This window comes from Leptinotarsa decemlineata, unplaced genomic scaffold (genome assembly GCF_025532065.1).
Source record: "Leptinotarsa decemlineata unplaced genomic scaffold, Ldec_3_MD MMD2_tig00026361_RagTag_RagTag, whole genome shotgun sequence".
NCBI lineage: Eukaryota > Metazoa > Arthropoda > Insecta > Coleoptera > Chrysomelidae > Leptinotarsa > Leptinotarsa decemlineata.
In genome coordinates this window covers 3,767,032-3,778,234 of record NW_027412704.1, presented here as the reverse complement: position 1 = coordinate 3,778,234, position 11,203 = coordinate 3,767,032, and the positions used below count along the sequence as shown (strand labels likewise).

General features: G+C 33.2%; 2 protein-coding genes across 4 annotated transcripts in view; one reads left to right on the top strand and one right to left on the bottom strand.

Annotated features, from left to right (window-relative positions):
- Positions 1–599: 599 nt before the first annotated feature.
- Positions 600–11,203, bottom strand: part of orb (polyadenylation element binding protein orb) — a 36,818-nt gene continuing 26,214 nt past the window's right edge. For 2 of the 3 annotated variants that reach the window (XM_074184980.1, XM_074184978.1), the window contains one exon: positions 600–706. In XM_074184980.1, coding sequence (XP_074041081.1) covers positions 615–706 — 92 coding nt within the window. In that variant the 3' untranslated portion in view covers positions 600–614. Of the gene's footprint in view, positions 707–6,210; positions 10,240–11,203 lie in introns of those variants that run through there. The other variant, XM_074184979.1, reaches the window with a different exon arrangement.
- LOC111502880 (peroxisomal membrane protein 11C) lies at positions 1,067–4,126 on the top strand. The gene is made up of 5 exons (XM_023157044.2): positions 1,067–1,430; positions 1,482–1,658; positions 2,173–2,354; positions 3,418–3,477; positions 3,535–4,126. Exons 1-5 carry the CDS (start codon positions 1,368–1,370, stop codon positions 3,740–3,742), a joined length of 690 nt encoding a protein of 229 aa, XP_023012812.1. The 5' UTR covers positions 1,067–1,367; the 3' UTR covers positions 3,743–4,126.

Here is an 11,203-nt window from a genome sequence, read left to right as displayed (position 1 = left end):
AACTAGGAAACAAGAGAACCAAACGTCAAAATACTAATCGATAATGACAATTATGACATAATCGTGCTGTTTCAACAGTAACCAATGACCAATACTTTTCACATAACACCTGTCGAAAATTTTGGTTAGTAGCGGTTAGAATGTGGGTACTATTTGTACATTCCTCTAGTTCATTTTTGATACTAATAATGAATATGGCTCATAATATGAAAAGTATACATATCTATCCAATGAACCAAAATGTTTTGTTTGGAAAATGATATAATGTATTGTCACCTGTCAACATCACCAGTCGACGTTTATTTTTTTTCATCAGAAACAAGTTCACCAACAATTTATTCATTCATGAACTGATCCGTGGCGTCATTTGACAGCTTTAACGAATAATCGATGAAATTCATCTGATCCGATTTGACATTAGTAAATATTTGCATATTTGGTGGAGGCAAGTACTTTTCACCAAAACTATACTTGCTTATGATTTCCATATCGTGTTTTAACATTAATCCATTACAGACGGTTCGTGGGATGGTGGAAGAACTAGGCGTCAGCTCTCAAGCGATTTTTGATGGTTTGAAATTTGAAACGTGAGTGCTCCACGATTTGAACGAAGGTTACTGTATGGTGGTCAGCGGCTGATGTGAATTACTATAACTTTCCGCAATCGGGCCAAGTAGGAAACTGTCGCAAGATACTCCATACAAAGCTGAAATCAGAAAAAATTTGCACTCCATTCAATCACAGAACACTGAAATGTTTGTAATCTGTGTCTAACCCTGGGTTCCCCCTGATCTGTCCATTGCTAGATGCACAGATCAGGGGTTGTAAACCCCTTGGTGTAAACCTCTAGGAAATCAAAAAAATGTCGAAGTGACATTTCGTATTGAAATTTTTTGAGTAGATTACATTACTCTTCTGTCTGTGGTTCCGTGTCAACTGAATTGACTAAATCTATTCTATCCTGAATCTATTCATTTCATTTTTAATATAATATATGGACATAAAATGAATCAATATTTCCATACAATATAAATTTTACATATTATTATATTTTGGCAGACAGCTTTGACAACACGAGTGCCATTGATCAACATTTGAAAGTTATGCAACACAATATACTTTTTCATGTACAAGTTGACTCCTTTCATTAAATTTAAAAATTGATATCTACAGGTGTCAGAAGATATTCAAACTCAAATTACTGTGAACTGTGTATGATATTATGGTTGTAATTGTGTAACGTCATTTACATTATTAGCATATCGAGAGTTAAAGGTTGAGTTTGTCAATATTGAATGATGAAAATCTCTATTGAAAAATATTCTTACTCTCTACTAATCCCCACAAAGAAATGATAATTAAGAGCTATGTGGTCTAAAATATTAGAGGAAATATGCCTTCTTCTTGAAACCTATAAAGGTAGAGATAAGGTAACTGGCTTTTTTTACCTCAAAATATGTCATAAACAGAATGTTTTCCAGATTCTCCGAACACTGAGTTATTTGAGTAAACTGGGTGGTGGTTTGCACAATAATGAAGAGTTTGCTCAAAAGATGTTACTGTTTGGAAAGAAAATGTCAGAGGCCAGGGCAACGCTCCGCTTATTTGATGACATTCCCATGTTGAAATACACTTTGGAGTATGGATTAGGGAAAAAAGTATGTTTCACACATTCCTAAAGACATATCAATTCAATTCAATTCAATCAATAATTTTCAGTACTTTTTGATAAGTAAAACAATTAGCACTACCAAGGAACTACCAAGTTTCTTTTCAAGCCCCACAGAAAATCCATATGTGTCAAATCAAGATCTAATGGGTCATTCTAAGTGACTATGTTGTGCCTCTCTACCGATTTGGATAATTGTTATTGAAGCGCTTTCGAACCAGTTCGTTATAATCAGGAGGTTCCTCATCTTTTTGAAACAAAACATTAGGTGAAAACTCACTTGGATAGATAAGCAGATATGGTCACTTGGAATGACCCGCTAGATCACCTGATATCAAGCCTCTATATATTTTTGCCTGATTTTGATCAGTTCAAAATTTGAGAGGGTAGAACTTTTGACGTCCAAACTGTATATGAAATAATAGTACCAGCACGTTTGTCAAACAAACTATAAACTACTTTTAGTACAGTGTTGGTTGTTCAGTTGTGGAGTATCATTTTAGGAACCCGACAGGCTCATGGCACAGTTAGGAGTTATAACAAACATCATTGATCAAGTATACTATCCCATTGAAAAAATGTCATGGCTTGCTGAACACAAATTAGTTACAGGAATCGACAACAACAAATGGGATACCATAAGTGCGTTCTCTTGGGTACTGTCTATTTATTTAACACTTTTGAGGTACGTAATTTCTAACAGTAGTCCATCATTGCTTGTTACTTAATGCAAATTTCATATTTCATCATTAAGTAATATTATTAAAACCCAACAACACCAAATAATGAACAGAGTAAAATAGTAACTGACATATTTTTTCATCAATATATTCGTATTGTCTCAGAAAAATTATTTTTGTTATTACACATGAACTCCAATAATTTTACATCACTATTTAAATAAGATTATCAAACATTGATTTGTGACAGATTGATACTTCCTAATTTCGTGTTATAAGGTTTCTCAAAAGTTCTGTCCGTTATGGTGAGAAAGATCGACATGCTTGAAAAGGTATTAGTCGATTGGCGAGAGGTCTTGGTAGTATGATGGATGAGGCAGAACTTCGATGCTGGTTCATCACGTGTTGAGAAGTGGATCCTCTACGACAATCAGGACTGGTGTGATATATTTTATTCAACACCAATGAATATTCAACACTCAAATCAGGTGTCCCGCAGGGATCTATACTGGGGCCTCTTCTGTTTTCTATATACTTCCCTTAGCTGTTGACTGGAACGAAAGCCTGCAATATTCATTCATACACTGATGATACCCAACTTCACCATAGTTTCCTTCCACATATGATGGATGATGCATGCATTCTTATTAATAATGATTTTGAAGCTTTCACGAAAGCTGCAAAAGACCATTGCCTACTTACTAATCCTGATAAATCCGCAATCCGGTTCTGAATATTATAAGAACACAAAATGTTAACAAACTCAAGTCAATTTTTCAAAGAACATCTTCTTGAATATCAAATTTCATAAGATTTTTTTTGTTTTTAGGTCAATATTTTTTCTTTGTATTACACAGGTTTGTTTAGGGTCAAGTGGAAGAATATTTTCTGTGGTGAAAATAGACTTCGTCCTTTATTTCCATATGTAAACCTTGAAATCTAATATTAATTGTATACTTTTGAATATGGAAATAATAAAGACGATTATTATCATTATTATTATTCACTAAAACTTTGTACTATTAAAGTGATACATGAATTTCTAACAAACTTCACATTATTTTACAGAACTTTCAGGTACATTGCTGTCTTACAAAGGCATAAGAAATGTGTAACAAAGGACAACAGGTAAAAAAAACGAAATCATCTCTATTTCTATTATGACACAAATCAAAACTTTTCCAGTATACCTCTAGAAAAAATACTGCAGCTGCAAAAATACGAAATATTGACTTCTCTCAGACTGATAATTGATTTGATACACGCTGTAAATACTCTTCCTCCAGGAATTCTATGGTCTTGTAAACTCAAAACGTGGCAGGTGGGATTCATAGGCACTGCATCATCCTTGCTTGGAATATATCAAATTTTCTACAAGAGGACATTGAAATAGTTCCCGATATTTTTCCTTTCAGTACTAGTACAAAAAAGGGGGGTTTTAATTTCCATATTTGTCATATTAATTACTGAACAGTATAGTTGAACTTGCATATTTTGCTGTAATCATTGGCGATTAAAAATGGTTTCCAAGGGATTTAAGAATTGTATACTACAGTACAAAATAGTTCAAAAGGACAGATTCAGACATCAAGTTTTTCAAGCCATGTTTTGGTTCAACTATTTCTAAGTAAACTTTATAAAAACACAGATAATATCCCTAAAAGATTCCAAAAAAGTATTCTCTTATATTTTTCAAGATGCCTATCTATTATACATTTTACCATACAAGATGTGATAATGTTCAATTTGTTATTGTCAATAAATATTTGTTTTTTCAGTGAGTCTCATTGTCATTTGCATGTCCATTCATTTATGTTTTGATGAACTTTTTGTTCTTCCAAAGAATCAAGATATAGTAATGGACTCTGTAGATATTTTCCCAATGAAAAATTGGAGGGCAAGTGAAGTTTTCCAAGCAAAAACTGCAGGTCGATGTTATTGATTCCCACGTCAATTGAATTTTCATGCTGAATAGGGTTCAGCTCAGATAAAAAAACCTCTGAAAGTGAAATAGTTTCATGTCTGTTTAAAATCTGTTTTCCGTTGTCCAGCTGTCGCCCCCATAGGAACGACAACTCTTACATTCCTAAGTGACATATCCAAAAATCACCTCAACTTACTACCTTCTCCCAAGACTCAAGTATTATATGAACAATATAATTACAGTAATTCCTGCAATTTTAGTTCTTATCCCGGATTTTTTTTTCTACCACACTACTTATTCATTTGAAAAATGCACAAGAGGTTTATTCTTTGAGCTAATAATTGAGCTAACCTGGGTACGTTTTATTTGCAAGAATTCTCACTGTTTCTTTTTGGTTTATTTACTCAAACAATTTTTGAAAGTTGAAACTGAAAATTAATTGTTCTCATAATGTAAATGCCATTTAATTATAGTAATTGGCAAATCACTTTCAGTTGGGAAATTCAGTTTAATCAACGAGACTTATATAAGTTTTGCACATTGAAATAATCACCGTTCAGCCTCATCCACTATTCTTACCAGACCTCTCGCCAATCGAGAACAATCTTCGCCAATCGAGAACAATCTTCGCCAATCAGAAGAAGGTAAAACCGGTTTTTGTCAACTTCATCGAATCTCGAAAACACAATTTTAAAGCTGACTTGTTTCGCATTGGCAAAAGAGCGCTTATTTCAATTAAGTTGAATGAGTATTCACAGATATGTTACAGTTTAAAGCAAACTCACAATGGACCAATTCAATGAAAAGTTTCATTCATGCAGGGAAGGGTTGACAACGGAAAATCCGTTGAGAATTTCCAGTTTCATCACAGGTAGTAAAACAGGAAATTCTAGACCTACTTAATATTTGACCCTCTCAAAATTATTTTCAATTCAATGAAAAGTTTTAGTCATGCAGAGAAGGGCTAATAATGGGAAATCCTTCGAGGTCTTTGCTAGCTGAAATTTTCATGGAAAACCTTGAAAATGAAATTGATGATACTCAATCAACAGTTTTTCATACAGTTACAGACACATAGATAATATCTTAGTCTGTTTTACTGGTCCAGGTATGTTACAGTTAGTTTTTGAGTTACTGTTTTTCCCAGCTATAAACTGTAAGTTTCTTGGAAAAATAAATCGTTATTCTCATCACTTCCATTCTTTCCACTGATAAAACAGGCCATTCAGCAGGACCATCCCAAGAAACAATAAGCGTCATGACATAGTTTCGTAAACCTATCAATAACATTGCTTGATTTTTTTCAAATGGAGACTTGGTTGAGGCTCAGCAGACAAATAATAATTTAAGAAAACTTCAGCGTCCAATAGATCAGGAGTGGTGACTGCACAAAACTTTATATTGGCCAAACGGAGAGAATTTTTTCTCAAAGAACTAAAGAACACAGAAATAGTTTTTGAATGTGAAGACCAATTTCACATTTGCAATCTTTTGACAGGGGGGCAAGTATTACATTTCGAAGAGAAAGTTTAGAAACTCTTGGAATGCTTAGACATCAACAGTTTTGAGAATTTTGAAAATCTATTGTACGACCAAATGAAACTGAAGTCTTCACCTATTCTGAATCTGTTTTCTAATATTGTAATGAGTAATTAGTTTATAACATGTATATTTGATGAGTTTGTTGACATTTCCTTTTTTGATGTTATAGGTACAAAATTATATGATTCAAATTGTAATTATATGAAGCACTAATATGGTAGAATTTGGTCACTATGAGAATACCTGAGGAAGCTACTGTATGGCGAAATACATGTTGTAAACTGTTTAGTGAAAATCTCACAGTGTCGAATGCGATGTGAAAGAAGAACATCACGAAGCATCATCTCGTTGCTTGTTTTCCTTTACTCAATTTCTATCGGGAAAAAAAACAAACATTAAACACCAACATAATTATTTATTTGAAAGATGAACATCTTCTGAATGCAGGTAATGTATTGACTAGTTAAAATACACAACCACCATAAAATGCAAATTAACACAAACGATAAACAAATAAAAACAGCACAACTCTATCCTACATAAAATTTATACCTTTGGTAACGTTCGTAATATAGAATGCTGTCCCCATGCGAAAATTCGAATTGATCAATTTGGCTTATCAAAACTGAATATATTTTGTAGTGTCACCATTCAGTTGACACTTTCGAATTTTTTTGTAGTGAAAATCAAAGCAAAATATCTGTTAACGAATTCAAAACACACTTTGAGGTGAGATTTCCACTTGAAACCGCAACACTTGTTTCGCTATACAATAGCATCTTCAGGCGTCACAATACTTGTCACAAGGTATTGTGACGCCTGAAGATGCTATTGTATAGCGAAACAGGTGTCGCGGTTTTGTGAACTTTCATTGAAGTGTGTTTTTTGAATAAGTCATATTGGACTTTCATCAAGTATCGCCCGGCTATAATATTTTCTATAAACGAGTTTTGGCATGGAGACTGCCATTAAAAAAGTGGATTAGTATAGGAATATTTTTAAAATTACCAGTTTTGCAAAAGTCTAATGACTCGCGTCATATTTGATGTTACACTTGATAATTTTGTTAAAATCAAATAGACTTCTTACTAAAATTTTTAAAAGTTTAAAACTGTAACTTGAAACATGGCAAGAAATTGTTTATAGAAAAATTGGCACAAAAAGGATTTTTCAAGTGTGGAATTTACAAAATATAGGGTCAACTTATTCAAAATTTGGAACCCTTTTTGTACCTATTTCCCCAATTCCAAATTTCAGTATAAAACCACACCAAAATATTAAAAAAATGCTCTTAAAATATTCGAAATTTAAAATAAAAATGGAAATATATTGATCCATATGATTTATTTCACAGAGTATTTACTGACGAGATGCACTCCAAACAAATCGACTTTGGTCAAGAAAAAAAATATTTGTAATTTTTCCTCAACACTTTTCTATGTGAATAGCGATAAAAATGTTCCAATTTTTACACAACATAAATGAAAAATAATAATTAGCCAAAATTGCTAGTTGATGGCCTCGTAATTTTCCAATGCATTAACTTTGAGATAACAGTGAAAAAAATATTTCAAAAACACCGCGAGATTATTACTAGTTTTACAAAAAAGCAACACAGGTTTCGCTATACAATAGCTTCTTCACGCGAGTCTATACTAGTGAACTTACCAACTAGTTAGAATAGACAATATTTAGTATATACACGCCTGAATCTATTATCTCTTCTAACTAGTTAGTATAGACACGCCTGAAGAAGCTATTTAGAGGTGTGTATACTAACTAGTGTCTATACTAGTGTATTTACTAACTAGTTAGTGAAGGCACACCTTTACTAACTAGTTAATATATATACGCCTGAAGCTATTGTCTTTACTAACTAGTTAGTATAGACTAGTTTATACAATAGTTAGTAGACACGCCCGAAGAAGCTATTTAGGGGTGTCTATACTAACTAGTGTCTAATCTAGTGTATTTACTAACTAGTTAGTATAGACACGCCTGAAGAAGCTATTTAGAGGTGTATATACTAACTAGTGTCTATACTAGTGTATTTACTAACTAGTTAGTGAAGGCACACCTTTACTAACTAATTAGTATATATACGCCTGAAGCTATTGTCTTTACTAACTAGTTAGTATATACTAGTTTATACAATAGTTAGTATACACGCCCGAAGAAGCTATTTAAGGGTGTCGATACTAACTAGTGTCTAATGTAGTGTATTTACTAACTAGTTAGTATAGACACGCCTGAAGCTATTGTCTTCACTAACTAGTTAGTATAGACACGCCTGGAGAAGCTATTTAGGGGTGTCTATACTAACTAGTGTATTAAATAACTAGATGGTATAGACACGCCTGAAGCTATTGTCTTTACTTACTAGTTAGTATAGACACGCCTGGAGAAGCTATTTAGGGGTGTCTATACTAACTAGTTAGTATGAACACGCCTGAAGAAGCTATTTAGGGGTGTCTATATTAACTAGTGTGTATACTAGTGTATTTGATAACTGGTTAGTATAGACACGCCTGAAGCTATTGTCTATACTAACTAGTCAGTTTGGACACGCCTGAAGATGCCCTTCTATGGCAAAACACGTGTTGCATTTTTGTACAACTGTGTAATGAAACCTCACAGTCTCTCTTGAATAATTTATGGATTTTCAAGTATCTGCCGATTTCAATACGTAAAAAATATTTTTTCAAGCTTCTCGCACTGCTTTGTTTGTGACTGAAATTTATAGAGATGCCTTAAGCTATAAAAGGTATATATTTGAAATAAATTGCACCTCGAAACGGATGAAAATCCAAATTTTTGCACCATTAACAATGGATTGAAGTATTTTGACCTGTGAATTATAATTGAATGTTACAAAGGGAATGTTGCAACGTTTTTTATCAAAATTAGGCACTAATCAGTTTTGATACACACTTCATCTGTGAATACTCTGTTTGAGGAAGACAAAAATGTGCTTTGTCCATGATATGAAACGATTTTTCAATGTTAAAAATAATGGCAAATTGGCAAAAGTTTTGATTCTCTTTCCAATGTAAATTCGACACATTTTTGCTACTCCATGGAACCCGATATTAGCTACAGATTTCCCAAAACATTTTCAAGACAAGTACAAGAATTTGGACGCCATACAATAATACTCTCCAGGAAAATGAAACTAGCATTCTTTTCTTTATAAAAGACAATAAGTTGTAATTGATATACAAGTCCAAACCAATCAAGTCTTCAACAGATCTGATGTAGGACTGAAATGATTTTTCCACATAGCAGAACAGTGAAAACAGTTGTTTCACGTGTCTTCCACAAACTTTGCTTAAGCAGTTACGATCAACAACTGAAGACGTCAACTTGGTTGAAGAAACGTGCATTGGAAATGCCGTTTTCACATTTCTAGCCCGTGGAAAAAATAATTTTGTTAGATAACTTTTTACGACAGACCCAGTTACCACCAAGATCGTTGGAATCCCCTTCAATCATATCATTTATATATTGATTCGTCTAAATTTCTTCGATTTCTTTATGTTCACTCATTCTTACTGATGAACTAGGTTCGTTAAATTGTGAGCTGATTCAACAAAAACACCTCTCACACTCCAGAAATTATGACACATTTCCTCATGTCAATAAATGAACGAACTGATTTGAATGATCTGAATCAGATACACACCTATATCCTTTTTCGACCTATAACATCAAATTTTGAACGGTGATTGAACGGTGCCGAAAAATTCTCAGCTTTCCAGAAAAACTAGCTTTCAGGTTGTTCACTTCAAGTGTTGGATCATCTGAGAAGACGTCTATGGAATCTGGAAAGTCTGTGATTCCTGAAATAAGCTGAAGACTGAGGGAAAAAAGTATATTGGTCAGACTAGGTGAACTATTGAAACCAGAGTCAAAGAATACATGGTGCATATCCATCAAATAGACTAGTTTAGTGTCACTGAACTTTTGAACGCCTTCAGAAGTCACTTCATGAGATATCCCATTCCAAACAGTTCATATTTCACTCTTTAATGAATTTCTCGGCAACTTAGAATCAGTATAGTATATCTCCTGACGAGGAAATCTTGCTTCTCGAAACGCGCGCCGAAGATTTACAGTTCTGGTGTGTGGGAGGTTTTTCGTTGGAGTCATCAAACAAAAAAGGTAGACATTCAATCTATCTGCTTTTTTTGTATTGTTTCTCAAAAAGGTACACTTCTGCTTCGTTTCATAATCCTGTCGCCCAAATTAAAAAAAAAGTTACTCCCTTACTCACTAGATAAATAAAAACTGAAACAAAAATAAATAAAACATGTTAGTGGAACACAAAACACATAGGTAACGAAAATAAAATAATGATAAAAATTACTGCGACTGTGAAAAACAACATGCATCATGCGACAAATATGGGACACCTCCACCTTGAGCTAAAATGAAAAGATTCTTTTAGTGATTAATCATATTTAATTAATAAACTCTCGATAATAATAATAATAATTATAATAGCATGATTACATCTCGAAAAAGTAGTCTCATGAACTATTATTCCAAAAATCGTAACAACCTGTTTCATAGCCAAATTATCACCGGACCAGTCTTATACAAAACAATACAGTATGGATGACTGTAATGCGAAACTCTTAAAATTTATAAAACTATATTAAGTAATTACCCGACCTCCAAGAAAATCCAAAGTTGAACTTACAATTTAAAATTTTAAATATCAAACACTTAAAACTACAGTTATGTTAAACACTAACAAAAATCCAAACGAAGTATAAAAATTTCATGTTATGGCTAAAATACTTTTATATTTTTTAGAAATTGAAACAATAAAATTCAACGTATAGGGGGAATCTAAGAGTCCCATTAGTGTGTCTGAATATTATTTTAATCATTCGTAAAATCTACTCGATTTACTTTGTTCCGATATTTTTTAAAATTCACGCGCTACGTGTCACACGATTGGCGCACAAGCAGAGTTAGGACATCAGGCTCTGGAACAGTTATACAAAATTTAGGGCAGAATAGGATCCTCAAACTAATTTCGGAAATATCGCCACCTCTATATCAATGGCAAGTTTGTTCTCAGAGATAGGGGAATCTTCACGATAAGGGCCTAGAGAACTGACCTCAAAAATTTTTTGTTTTCGGTATGTGTTTCAGATTCGGGTTTTAATGCATTTACGATGATGGATTTTGAAAATATACAATTCAAGAGTCATATTTTCATTCTGTGTTTTATTGTTTAACAAAAAGTAGGTTTGTTTGATTGTTTATCTAGTTTCTCATCTTCCAGCACACTTCCATAGCAAAATACTCTAATCCCTACAAGATATTACACATACAAACACATATTATACTGCACTCACACCATTCAGCGTATTCTCA

What these genes read in the sequence shown, in the direction of transcription:
- LOC111502880 (XM_023157044.2), top strand. Translation starts at nt 1,368, where the DNA reads ATGTGGTCTAAAATATTAGAGGAAATATGCCTTCTTCTTGAAACCTAT. An exon ending in AGTATGGATTAGGGAAAAAA is followed by an intron (nt 1,659 to 2,172) that starts GTATGTTTCACA and finishes GTATCATTTTAG; the next exon opens with GAACCCGACAGGCTCATGGC. An exon ending in ATTTATTTAACACTTTTGAG is followed by an intron (nt 2,355 to 3,417) that starts GTACGTAATTTC and finishes ATTATTTTACAG; the next exon opens with AACTTTCAGGTACATTGCTG.